The sequence below is a fragment of the Carettochelys insculpta genome, chromosome 20 (assembly GCF_033958435.1).
Source record: "Carettochelys insculpta isolate YL-2023 chromosome 20, ASM3395843v1, whole genome shotgun sequence".
Lineage (NCBI taxonomy): Eukaryota > Metazoa > Chordata > Testudines > Carettochelyidae > Carettochelys > Carettochelys insculpta.
The window spans coordinates 24,106,059-24,119,286 of record NC_134156.1 but is presented as its reverse complement, the minus strand read 5'-3'; the positions used below and the strand labels follow the sequence as shown (position 1 = coordinate 24,119,286).

Below are 13,228 nucleotides of genomic sequence, written 5' to 3'. Positions count from 1 at the left end.
CGGAGGTTCAGATTCCTGGCCTCCTGATCACCTCGTGCCCTTTATTCCTTCTGCATGGTCTTCCTCCCAGTTTCAGCAAAGAAGCTTGCAGACAATTACCCTGCCACTCTAAAAGTAAATCTACTGCTCAGGATTTATACTTCCCTGGGTTATCATATAGTAGCTGTTACCGATAAGACCCAGGCAAGTGTGCACTTTCGCGTAGCCACAAGATTCCCTTAACTACTGCGAGCTTCTTACTTGTCTGCTCCTCCAGTCAGCTTCCTGATGTAGGCATGGAATGACATATGCTTCACAGGAGGCTCCAGATGGTTTAAATAATCTTCATCAAAAGGCTGCCAAAAACACCATACAAAGGAGACTCGGGTCAGACACCTGTCTGATAAAACATTGATCACTGAACAAATGGGGGTTCCAAGTTCAACCTTCCACTGGCGCCCCGTGTGGAAACAATCAAGAAACGCTGGGCTTTTTTCATGGCAGTTACTGTTTCATGTGACAAGAAAAAGAGAGATTTCAGGTTATTTTTATTATCGCTTCGTACTTGCTCAAAGACAGATTTGCTCCACAAATCACAGCTCACGGCAAAGGCACAAGGCTTTTTAAATAATGACGAAGAAAACAGCCACTCAAACCACCTCATAAACAACGTTCCGAACTCCTGGGACGGAGGAGACCACACTCACAAGGGTAGGGGAGAACCATTAGTGCCCCCCAGGGAAACAGCTGAGAGTTACTGTTGTTTTCAGTCTAAATGGAGTGTGGTGGACAGCTGCAAAGAGGCACTGAGATTTCTCTGGGGGGTGGCTGAAGAGCCAAACAAAGACCGGGAGAGGTAGAGGGATCCGGAATCAAAGCGAAGAGAGAAGACAAAAGCTCGTACGCAAAGGTCTGCCTGGGCATCGTGAAGTATTTTCTGTTAAACCCATTACCGCAGGAAAAATGCCTAAATCTGAGGTCAGCATCACAGCCACAGGGTGGACTTGATTACTGATGTGAGCAGGCAGTCGTAGGGTCTGTCTGCCTCTCAGAGTGCTGCCATTACTCAGGCAGAGCTTCAAGGAACATTTAGGCGGGTACCGACAGTGTAAAGAAATTTAACTTCAGAAAGCAACACGAAGAAGTGATGGTTGAAGTGTATGGTTTGACTCCTTACCTCTAGGGGTACGCAGTGCACACATTTACCCAACGGGCCATGCCGACACCTGTGTGAAGAGAGAGAAGAAAGGTCGCGTTGAATAAGAGGACAGATGCGCCGTGCCAGACTTTACCATCTTTATGCAGTGATTTAGAATGACTGGGTACCTATTTGGGCCATGAGCATCTACTGGTCTATTATGAGACATTGAGGGGGCATAACAATGATTTCTCATAAATTGGGAATGAGATCTTGGATTTAACCTCTAAGTCTGAGGTCACAATCGGAGGTTCTTAACACACCTGTTTCACCGGCAGACATTTCCACTACAGGTTGAACCTCTCTCACCCAGCAGCATCTAGAAACCGGCATGATTTAAATTAGCCAGATGACCACCTATCATGGATGTGCCCAAGTTTCCTGTGGTCTCAAAGTTTTTTTCCAGCGACCAGCCCTGACTCTCAGTGTTCTGTGCTGTTATTTAGCTGTAATCCACCCCTAAATGTCTTCTAAGGGCCCAGCAAGCAGTGGAAGTGTTGGTAATGCTGGTAGACAATACCGATGTCCTGTGGTCTGGCAAATTCTCTCGTTCAGCAACCATTAGGCCCCAAAGTGCCAGACTAGAGAGGTTCAGGTTTAGGTTATAATACCTGAATCTGTAGCACTCTGATTCAGGGCAGCGCCTCAGTTCCAATACATAATGCTTTATGATGTATGGGGAAGGGGAGTGGCTGCATTACTTTTAAAGAAATGAGTTCCAACACACTCATTAGGATGCTCGTAGAACACAGTGGAACATGCCTTGATCTAACCAATAAAATGTTGCTAAGCCAACCTTGAGACAAGGAAAAATATCCTCCTGTGAGGTGATCTCTTTAGAAATCACAGGAGCTCTGCCCGAACATTAAGAACGGGTCAATATGGGTTCTTAAGAGCAAAAGAGCTGATGAACATGACTATTGGCTCTTGCTAGAAAGATATGGATGGGAGCCAGTGAGGCACTGCTTTTAATAAGGTTGTATGAACATTATCTCCCACATTAAAGGACCACTACAGGCCGCTAATGCACTCAGCAGAATGCCAGCATCCCCTCACCTTCAGATTGATAGGCAGCCACAAATACAAGCACAACTCTGGTCATACATTTTTTATCATCATAAATATTCGTCACTGTGCTCTGGCCCCCTGCTAAGAATACCTTTCCTCTCCTGAAAAACATGGCCATGTTAAAGCCAGGCTTTGGGTTTTTGTTTTTAAAAAAGAGATGTGGAAAGTTTTGCCTTTTTTGTTTGAAGATTAATGAGCCATTTCCCTCATTTATCATCAGGTCGAAAAGGCGAGACAGTATTTTCCATTTCAAGGCTATGTCTCTCTGATCTTTCCTTCTGCTGCAGCACGAAAGATTAAACCACCTGGGCACTCATGTTAAAAAAAAACAAAAGCCCTGCCCGTCTCTAAATCTTTGTTCAGCACCTTTCAGAAGTTACTTCACAAAGGGGGATCTAGTCGTGACTCTGAGGGTAAGCGAAAATAGAAATTAGGTATCGGTAATGGTTGCCGTACACTTTCCCCGATGCCCCTAGAAGAGTTTTGTTAATGTGTGGTTAGACTTAAGGCTTTATTACAATATCTTAATATTTATTTTTATGGGAGAAAGTATGACACTGTTTATCCAAAGCTCCTCCCAGCCAAAACCAGCAAGGCAGTATGGGCTGGCAGACAAAGCATTGGACTGGCACTCAGGAGACCCAAGTTTTATTCCCAGGTGTGACACTGGATTGATGCTGAGTGACCTTGAGCTACTCTCTTCCCTCCATATATCTCAGTTTTCCCATCTGTAAAATGGGGATAACTACCTTCTTTGTAAAGCACTGCCGATAATGGCTAGGACTATCTAAACATGCTTTACAAACACTTTCCAGTGAGCTAAGCAGGCACCGTTATTTTATAGAAGGGTAAGCGGGGGACACAAAAAATTATTACAGGGACCTGGAAGGGAGCTAGGCATCATAACCAGGACTCCTGACTTCCAGTTCCCTGCGGTCGCAACATTTCCACACATTTCTTTGTCTCTTGTGGCTTTCCAACTGAGATCTTCAGCCTGTGTTCAACCCCCTATTATTCCTGGATGTCAAGGGAGCAGCTTTGGTGAAAAGGGAATTTTTTCATTTGCGGCTTTCACGTGGGATCCAGACCAGGCCAAAGTTTGTCCGTGCCTGTCACCTCATGCCTGGATTAATGCAACACGCGCTATAGGAAATACACAGTGAAACCATATGGCAGCCGAAGCTAGTTCAGAATGCAGCCTGCCTGCTTGTTTGTTAGGCAGGTGTCACATTGGGAGCATATTCCAGGAGGGTCCTGCACTAACTACTGGGACTTTTCTAAGTAGAATTCAAGGTGTTGGTTTTCATCCATCTAGTGTTAAAGGGGTGGGAAGAGAGATCATCATCAGAGGCAATCATGGCTGTCAGCAGGTCCTCCAGCCGGGAATTTGCTTGCACCCTGGCTCTGCTGGAGCCCAGACTGAATGTTCCAGGACAACAGCAAAGTCTCTTCCTTGGTGGCAGTGCTCCCTGTGAGTGGTGTGTTTGTGTGGCCACTGAGGAGCGATTCCACTGCCGCCCAGCTGGTTAGCAGAGCACCCAGCGTCGCGCATTTTGTTTCTAACTGATGGTGCACATCAAAAAATTTACTCTTCATGTGGATGGGAAAAAATCTGCAAACGGATGGAAAAAATTAGAGGGAACGTTGCTTGGGGGTATTTTCAACTGGGCTGGGGTAGCCAACGAGTGGCATATGGTTTAGAAAGGTGACCATTCCTTTAACACACTTACTGGTTACTGGTTTCATACCAAACGTTATTTTAAATTTTGCTAAGCACCAAGCATGTGGCCAACACTACCGAAACTAGTTAGAAAGCACAGTGGTATTTACAGTTGCTGGTCCCGATTCCTGTAAATCTTCCCATCCTGTTTGATCAGGTACTGGTCGATCTCATCTTCTACCACATGGGGGGCCCCGAAGGGGCGCAACAGCCCTTGGGAGATAGAGGTGTCCATGTTCTCAGAGGAAGAGCCAGCAGGGCTCGAGGGGAAAAGGAACAACATATCACCATGTCTGTGTGGGGAGAAAGAGAAACAAGCACTGGAATGTGCATAATTTCCTAGATACACAGTGAGGCCAACCAGCTGCTAGGAAAGCAGCCGCTTAATAGGTTAGAGTACTGATACATTACAACCTCGCCTCTCTTCCTTTCAGCCGAACTTGTCGGATTACAATTTTCACTGGAACCACTCTGTGGAACTACTGCTGCTGCCTGAGTTCTCAGGTGAAATTTCTAAGTTTCCTTACGGGTCTATAGCTATTAAACAAGCCTTTGTTAGGTCATGTCTACCAAGCTTCCCGCCCACCAGAACTTGAAATCTGCAGGACCACAGGATCAAGATCTGAGTAGTATAAATGAAACTGCACAACACTAACAACCATCCTCCAAAGCCTTTTCGTTACCTAGCACTCCTGCTGCTTTACCCACTTGCATTAAGAAGCTGCAGGAGGCCCTCAAATGCTGGCGCTGAATTCTGCCCCTTAGCACCAGCTTAACGAAGAGGCACCTGTCACCAAGAACAGAGCCAAAGAAAAATAAGGAGAACAGAGTGGAAGGGGTTAAAAGGAGAGAAACGAGGCTTCAGCAGAGCACAGGGCTAAGGAGAAAGCTGCCTACGCTTGCAGTCAGGTGTCTTCCAAAGGCCTTTCTGCCCCACTACGGACCACAGAAGAGTTGGCGTTGTTGGCTGCTCTTCCTTCTGCCACCGACACTCACACTAGAAGAGGGGATGGGAGGGCTGAGAGAGCAGCGCCAATAATCTCTGACGAGGGAGGGCCACAGCTCTGGCTCGTGCTAACTGGACAAGTTTGTTGTGAGCCGCCAGCAGCGACACAGTGAGGCTGGAGGAGCGCAGAAGATAGCAAGGAGGAACAAATGATGCAGTTCCCTCTTGGCCAGGGAGGTGCAAACGAGGAGTCTGGTATGGCCTTATGACACGGTGGGCTGCACTATAAACCCCTAAGATAGACGGTTACAATGGGCTCAGACAGACAGTAACCATCGGCAGCCCGCAGCACTGCAACCAGTCCAACTTTCCTCCTCACAAGCGACACAGACAATTGCAGGGATTACTGACATTCCGAGTTTTGTCCTTTACTTCCAACCCACACAGGCACAACCAGAGAAGCTAGACGGGTTTGGCGAAAAGGGAAAGGTACGTTCTACTGTACAACATTCTCTCTGCAGCCCTGGCATTCTCGGTGAGGCACTTACTTGATTTTCAGCAGGTGGAGGGATTTATTTTGTGACGCTGTGATCTCGCCAGTCCTGTTTCTATTGATGTACACAGAAAAGCCATTATTCCTGAAGCCAAACTCTTTTGCAACCTAGGAAATGAGAGATCAGTGAGACAATACATCTGTGTCCTCAACGTGAGAGAAGATATGCCAGGCCTGGTGGAATTTTCTGTCGCAGATACTTTAACTGAATCCGTTCTCCCACTGTGTGGGAAAGAGTGCTGGGTAGCTCACAACCACAGTGCTCAACAAGGACCCAAGAAGAAAACAAGAGCGGACGCACACATGGACCTCGGCTGGTCTTAAAGACAATCATGAAAATAAAAGACAAACGCAACACTGGGCGTTTGCTCGAAAACCGAACACTTAGGGTAGAGAAGCCTCAGTCACTGTTATCCAAACCTGTACCGTGGCAGCTTCTGTGCAGCACTGCACCCATCAAATCATCTCTGCCCCTCAATCCACCTCAGATGTCTTGCTGTACTTCCCATCTCACACCAGAGCCTCACACATCAGGCTCAGCTTAGAGTCATCTCCCCTCTCTTTTCTCAGTCGTGTTTTCCACACAGTTTTCGCTCTCTGCTCTTCCTTTTCCATTTCTTTACACTGTTGGCCATGTGCCCTTCTTCACCCTGGACTTTATGCTTGCAAAAGCCTCTTCCTTCAGACTCCTAGCCAGCTTCTCTTACATCCTTTAAGTGCCTCAATTAAAGCCCACTTTTCTCTTAACTTTGCAATGCTGACTTCAGTTCAATAGCATCCTCTGCCCATTTATAAATCCGATCTTTTAAGAGCTAGGCAATTTAAAAACCTGAGTTAGAAATAGCTGCAGGTGTTAGATCTGCACCCTTACCCAGATGTTCCTGTCAAACCCACAGACAGAAGCATGGACTCTGGACAGGACACAATCAAGCACGTAACACACAAAATACTGCCAAGCACACTAAGCAAAATGGAAAAAAAAGAATACAGTTTTCTCTATGCTCTCTACTATTGTGTTCTGAGGCGTGAGTCGTAACAAAAGAAGGTAAGTTATTTAGAAGAATGTGCTTTCTACATAGCCCTGTAACTTGTGTACTTTACCTGCCTGACGTGAACCATCAGCTCACAGACCTCCTCTGTTATGGAGGAAGCAAATTCTACAACTGTGAAACAAAATTACAGTTTTTTCCAGGTTTAAAGTTCTAACTTGCACACAGATGATCTCAAGATTCTGACCTTGCTATATGAAAGAGGAATGCTCAGACTGGATCAGACCACTGGTGCATCTAGTACCGTATTCTGGCCTAAGATATATGGTGTCATGTGCTTTAAAGATAGAATGCCAGGACTATTAAATGCCCCATGGTGTAACATTTTGAAATGAACATGGTATTTGTGCAGGATTAACTAAGAGGCGATCACAAGCCAAAAAGGAACAAAGCCCTGGTTTATAAAGCATACTCCAAAATAAGTAAAAAAATTCTGTAAAGAGAGCAATGACAAATACAGAGAAAAGGAAGTCTGAGTTTTGAGCAAAACGTTTCAAAGTTCTTCCAACGTGCAGGTACTCTAACAAAATGCTGTCTGTCCCTCGTCTTCAGTTTGTACGAGCTTTTGTTAAATTCTCAAGGAAAAGATAAAGTTTAACTATAAACAGAAAAATCTATAATCTGATTTTTAAATTATAGCTATCTATCTAGATGCAACACTTACTATATATATTAGCCATTATGTAGTAAAACCGAAACCCATTAAGACGCAAGAAGCCTAGACATTGATGTGTTACAACCCGTAATGTCTCTCTCAGACCACAGTAGTACAAGATATTTCTCTCACTAAGAAAAAAAGCACTGAGCTTAAAGATTACGTGTTACTGCAAAAGCCCCAGGAGATGAAGAGGAGAAAAACAATTGCAGAAGATATGCAAAATATCGGAGAATCTTGCCCTTCTAAAACAATGAATTTGAGACATTAACCATACTTGTACCAAACAAAAGATGATCACCTGATCTCTAATACAAAGCTAGCTCTGTGTTTCAGTTATGAAATTCTCTCCTGTAGCAATCCATTCCTTAAAGATCACATAAGGATCTCAAAATTGCTCAGTATCTTCCCCTAATCTAATATCCCTAACATCCCTTCCCTCATGTTGGAAGAGGCCCTGTGGCATTCACAGAACAATGAGACAGAAAACACACAGTGGTACTCTCGGAGCAAACTAACCAGCTAACCATTAATTTCCACTCAAAGTACGCTTAAAAGGGCGAGTCACTTGTGGTAGATACTGAATACTCTCTATATATTTCCCATCTACTTCTCAGTCTGTGCTCTCCCACAATCCCATTAGTTATGGGGATTAATGTTGTTGTGTGTGTGTACACATTGGAGGGTTTTTCCTTTCAACCTCCAACTCAAGTCTCTGATTCATTCAGTGTCACCAAAACTGGGTTGATGTTGGTGGCATGGCTGAAAATATTAAGGTGAAGAAGGAATCAGATGACTCCCTCTGCACACGCTGTTGGCAAGATGAGGAATGGAGCGTGAAAGGACACCAGTTGAATGGCGTTTTGATAAAAGGTTATAGGATTTTTCTGTATTAATCCCTGGAAAGATGTACAGACTCGGGATGCTAAAGAGCAAGTAATCTGGTGACTGAGAAACCGCAAAAATTTCTGTCACTTACTCGGTTAACCGCCACCCCTCCCTGCACAGGCTGGCTCAGCTTCTCTTCACCCTCCCACCCCTCCTGCTCACATTTAAAAGGCTGAGCCAGCACACAGGGGATTGGGCTCTTCTCCCTCCCCAACAGGGAAGAACCCAATCCCCATGGCAGAGACAAAACCTGAGCCAGCCTGTGGGCCAGCTCAGCCTTTTGAATGCAGAGCGGCAGGGAGGAGGAACCTGATCCCCATGGTGGGGACAGAAGCTAAGCGAGCCTGTGCGTGGCTCAGCTTTTTTAACGCAGAGTCACAGCAGGGGAAACAGACTGATCCTGGCATGAGCAGGGATAGAGGCTGAGCCAGCCATTCCCTATTTACTTGGGGTAGGGAGAGGATGGCCTAAGAGTAACAGGTAGCAGATGCTTGTCAGTTAGTTGTGTAACTGGATACTCTATCACATCCCTGGTACAGACCACCCAATATACAGTCCAATCTATTTTAAAAACAAATCATGGCTTGTCACCCGGAATAACTGCTTGCAAATTGAGGAGCGTAACTGATTTTTCAAGCAGTCGTACCTCGAACACCTTTTCCACCACCGCCTTATCAGAAATTTAAAACAATAAAGAAAAGTTTTGTCAGAGAGGTTGAATTTGTTCAAATTAGGATGAGGGTATCAAAACTGGGTTTATAGCTGTGGAGAGATTGTTTTGGCTAATGCACGTTGAGCCATACAACCACCATCCAGCTATCCTGATTGAGCATATATCTTTCATTAAACAAAATCTCTGTAGATACAGCCAGCAGGGTAAGCAGCTCCAGAGAGCACAGCTATCTAGACCAGTGGTGTCCGACAGAACTTTAAGGATCGTCATAACTGCCCCCCGCAGAGCCAGGGCTTCTTCCCTACCGCCAGAACCAGGCACTCCCCGCAGTGCAAACTGTCGGCAACTAACCAGAGCTGCTGCCGTGTGAGTCACGCCAGGGGCTGTGGCTGGAGCCGTCACATGCCTGTCCCACCAAGCGGTGGGGCGTGTGCACAAATGGGTGGAGGGCACTCCACATGGGTGACTCTGAGGAGCCATATTTCACCACACGGTGCTGCCCTGTTTGCCACTTGGGGCGAACACAAAGCATATTGGACACTGTGAGTCTAGACTGACAAAGTTCCGGGCAGCCACAGATTTCTCCTAGCTCTGCTCAGAGGAGACATGGAACACAAGCAATACAATGCTGAAAGCCCAGGGTACCTTTTTTAGAAATGTTGCAACTGTTTCTCGCTTTGCTGCCGTGATACGCTTCACCCCCTCCGGCGACTGGACACGGATTATCTGCAGAGAACGAGAAGGTATGCTAGGTCACGCACCAAAGCAACCCTGCAGCTTGCCCTGGTTTTGTTCCTGACCAAAAGGAGTCCCCCACTTTGAAGACCTGAAACAAAGTGAGTCTCCTTCACCACCTCTCACCCTGACCACACCTCTTTTCCATGACTGAACTCACCTCTGTATTCAATGAGAGAATTACGGGGGCGAGTTTAATTACCATCTTCAGAGTATACAAACCAAGGCTTTAATATTATTTGCAGGATACGGCCCTTTGAGACGCAAGGCATTTTTACAAACATGTCAAAAGTCAGTGCACCAAGCTTATTTTTCTGATGAAACCTCTAGATTTAGACACGAAGCACAACACACAGCATTACTGGAGGATGATTCAAAGCTTTTATGAGAGCCAGGTATTCAATCTCAAGTTCCCTTACCAAAGGACTGGGCTAACTTGCAGGTAAGTGTCATCTCCATTTTTCTTTCTTTTTAACTTTACTGACACTCGGTATCTATCTCCAATAAAGAGAAATAGAGAAGGCAAAAGATATTACTGGGAGATGTTAATAGAACTTCCATTGGAGAGAGGAGTAAAGCCAGCTGCCTCTGGGAAAAGGGGCCAAAGGCAATTGTTCCCGTAAAGACAGCCTTGGCACAACCATCAGTATGTCTTGCACTTCTCTGGAGCATGGAAGTGACTGAAGCTCAGTCAGAGCTTCAGAGCTGCTGCCAGCCCAAAGCAGCAAGCGGATTTGCAGGGAAGACTCACGCTGCGGAGAACACTATTACAAACAGCGATCTGCCCATCTGAAGGACAGCAGGGCAGAGCTCAACATGTGACAGCAAAAGGCTGCCAGAGCGCTCCAGAATGCTCTGCTTCAGAGCTGTTTTACAATGCTGCTCCGATGCTCTGTGTGAATCCATGGTGTGCACTAGAATCAGGACATGTTTGTAACAGACGACAGGGTGAACCTCTCTAATCCAGAACTCTCGTGCAACAACATCCATAATCCAGGATGACTTTCATTAGCCGGATGACCATTTATCATGGGTGTGGCCAAGTTGCCCATGGTCACATAAAATTTGCTGAGTCACCAGGCCTGGCTCCCAGTGTCCTGTGCTGTTACTTCGTTGTAATTGACCCCGGCATGGCTTCAAAGAGCCCAGTTAGCCGTGGACGCGGTGGGAATGTGCTAGACAACATTGAATCCCTACTGGTCCGGCGAGTTCTCTCGTCCCGCTCTTGTCAGGTTCCAAGGGTTCCGGAAGAGAGAAGTGCAACCGATACTATTTTGTTTGAGTTCAAACTGCTGCACTTTACCTTTTCCCTGCTGGAGTGCGCACACGACAAAGGAGGGCTGGATTTGTTAACACTATGTTTCAGGGTGCACCTTAACGCCTGAGGGATGAGCTCGTCTTGCTCTGGTTTTTCAAACACACAGGGGAACTGAACATACAGTGCATTTCTTGCTTGGAAAACCCTCCACTTACATTTAATCAGCCTAGGGATGCCCAAAGTAAGGCTCTAAAGATCTTTTAAATTGTTCAAGCTTCTCGCACCTTTGGGGCTTACAGAAAATATACAATGGGCTAATGGGACCAAGGCTGTTGAATACTCTGAAGCATTCTCTCTCTGCCTGTGGCTAAGTAGATGATGTCTCCACATAATGTTGCTGGAGCTAGCCAGAAATCACAACAGATAACTGAATATTTAACCGCTTGGTACTAGCATGGCAGCACAGAGCTATACCACTGGGTCTTAATGTGAACCTTTTCTACAGAAATATACCACAAATCAGCTTTGTTCCTTATTTTGCTGCCCTTAGCCTAGGGTGTCATTTCAAACAAGATCTCCAACATCAATGTCACAATAGCTAACATGAAGCATGCAGGGGAGAAAAGGAACACTTGGTCTTAACTCAGTTTAAAAAAGATGGCTGCCGCTGCTCAGGTAAGCCAAGAAAATGCTAAGAGGAAAGCAATTATCAGTAATGTCCCATGTTGAGAGATGCCAGTTCATGCCTCACCAGAGATGGCCCCAAGAACATATACACACGACGGGACCTATTTCCCGGACGAGATCCCTGTTGGCCAAAGATTTGCCTACAAGAGTAGCAGAAACATTTGTAATTTTGGAAGTCAAGGGAGACGCTTTGTTTTCAACAGCAAGAGCTGCCTGGCAGCTTCAGGAAAGAGAAACCTGTTTTGTGGCAAGTTGTCAGAATTTTCCCACACATTTTAAGTAACTTTTTTCATTTGACAATTTCTACGCCCCTTCTTGGCAAGGGGACGACTAACACGGAAGACCACACCAGAGGCCAAGGGCATACCAGGTAATAACCGGCAAGCTACAGGCTTATACAGACAGACCTTTACAAAGAATAAATGAACTGCTTATGGCCTGGTACCAGTTAAACCAGTTTCTAGCACAGCTAATCAACTCAGGTGGAGGGAGCCTCACTGCACTGGGAGAACAACACCCGAACTCACACGCTGACAAAAGCCAGAAGGTGGCTTTCAAACAGCGTTTTAATGTGGTTCTGCTCCCAGCCAAAGGGGCCCCCGACTTGGAGGACCCCGGGGAATGCTCCCACCTCCCTTCCCGGACAGCAGCGGGGCGCACAAGCGCCGTCGCACGGGGGGGGCTTTCAGACAAAAAGCTCAGTGCAGGGAAGGGGTCAGGCGCGGGCTTCCCGGAGCACCTGCGCGTGAACAGCCGTTCGCCTCCCCGCTGCGGGCGCAGGGAAAGGCGGCGAAGGTCCTGCTGGGCGCGAGCCGGGGGGCGAGGCCAGGTCCGGGGAGGGGGAGGGGAGGCCCAGTGCGGTCCCGGGGGGGGGAGGGGGCGGCGAGGCCCGGTGCGGTCCCGGGGGGGGGGGGAGGGGGCGGCGAGGCCCGGTGCGGTCCCGGGGGGGGGGGAGGGGGCGGCGAGGCCCGGTGCGGTTTGCCTGAGCCGAGCCGAGCCGAGCCGGCGCCCCCGCGCCCAGCGGACGCTGCCCCTCCCCCCGCGGGAGCGCCCTGCGGCGGGCCCGGCACTGGGCCCTGCGGCCTCCCCCGCTCGGCTGCAGCCGGGCCCGGGGGGGGGGCGCGGGGGTCCGGCGCTGACCGTCGGGCCGGGCCCGGGGCGCGTGGAGCGGACTCGGCCCGGCCCCTCCGCGCCTCCCCCCCCGCCCCGACTCACGATGGTCTCCGCCATGGCGCCGCCGGCCTCCCCCGCCTGCTCCGGGACCGGCTCCCCCGGTGCCTCTGCCCTGCGCCGCCCGCCCGCGTCCGCCAGCCCCGAGCGCGAGGTTCCGGGCGCCGAGAGTTCCGCCCCCGCCCGCCGCCTCCCCCGGGCCCTAGCGCCGCCTGCGCCCCCCCATAGCCCCGCCCGGCAGCCCCCGGAACTGGCCCCATCCCACCCTATAACCCCGCCCCCACTGGTCCCCCCCATAACCCTTCTCCAGTACCCCATTGAACCACCCCCCGTCCCACCCCATAACCCTGCCCAGCACCCCCCATACCCCATGGAACCCCCTACTGGTCCCCCCATAACCCCGCCCAGCACCCCCGTACCCCATGGAACCCCCCACTGGTCCCCCCATAACCCCACCCAGCACCCCCCATACCCCATGGAACCCCCCACTGGTCTCCCCCATAGCCCCGCCCGGCACCCCCCGGAACTGGCCCCATCCCACCCTATAACCCTGCCCCCACTGGTCCCACCTTATAACCCTTCTCCAGTACCCCCCCGTCCCACCCCATAACCCTGCCCAGCACCCCCCCGTACCCCATGGAACCCACCA

The 13,228-nt window shown here is 48.8% G+C and overlaps 1 protein-coding gene across 1 annotated transcript in view; it reads right to left on the bottom strand.

Annotated features, from left to right (window-relative positions):
- Positions 1–12,700, bottom strand: part of NPLOC4 (NPL4 homolog, ubiquitin recognition factor) — a 45,943-nt gene extending 33,243 nt beyond the window's left edge. The window contains exons 1-6 of the mRNA XM_075014250.1: positions 12,625–12,700; positions 9,375–9,455; positions 5,460–5,572; positions 4,076–4,258; positions 1,157–1,205; positions 241–335 (exon numbers count right to left, since the gene is read on the bottom strand). Coding sequence (XP_074870351.1) covers positions 241–335; positions 1,157–1,205; positions 4,076–4,258; positions 5,460–5,572; positions 9,375–9,455; positions 12,625–12,639 — 536 coding nt within the window. The 5' untranslated portion in view covers positions 12,640–12,700. The remainder of the gene's footprint in view (positions 1–240; positions 336–1,156; positions 1,206–4,075; positions 4,259–5,459; positions 5,573–9,374; positions 9,456–12,624) is intronic.
- Between the last annotated feature and the right edge of the window lie 528 nt (positions 12,701–13,228).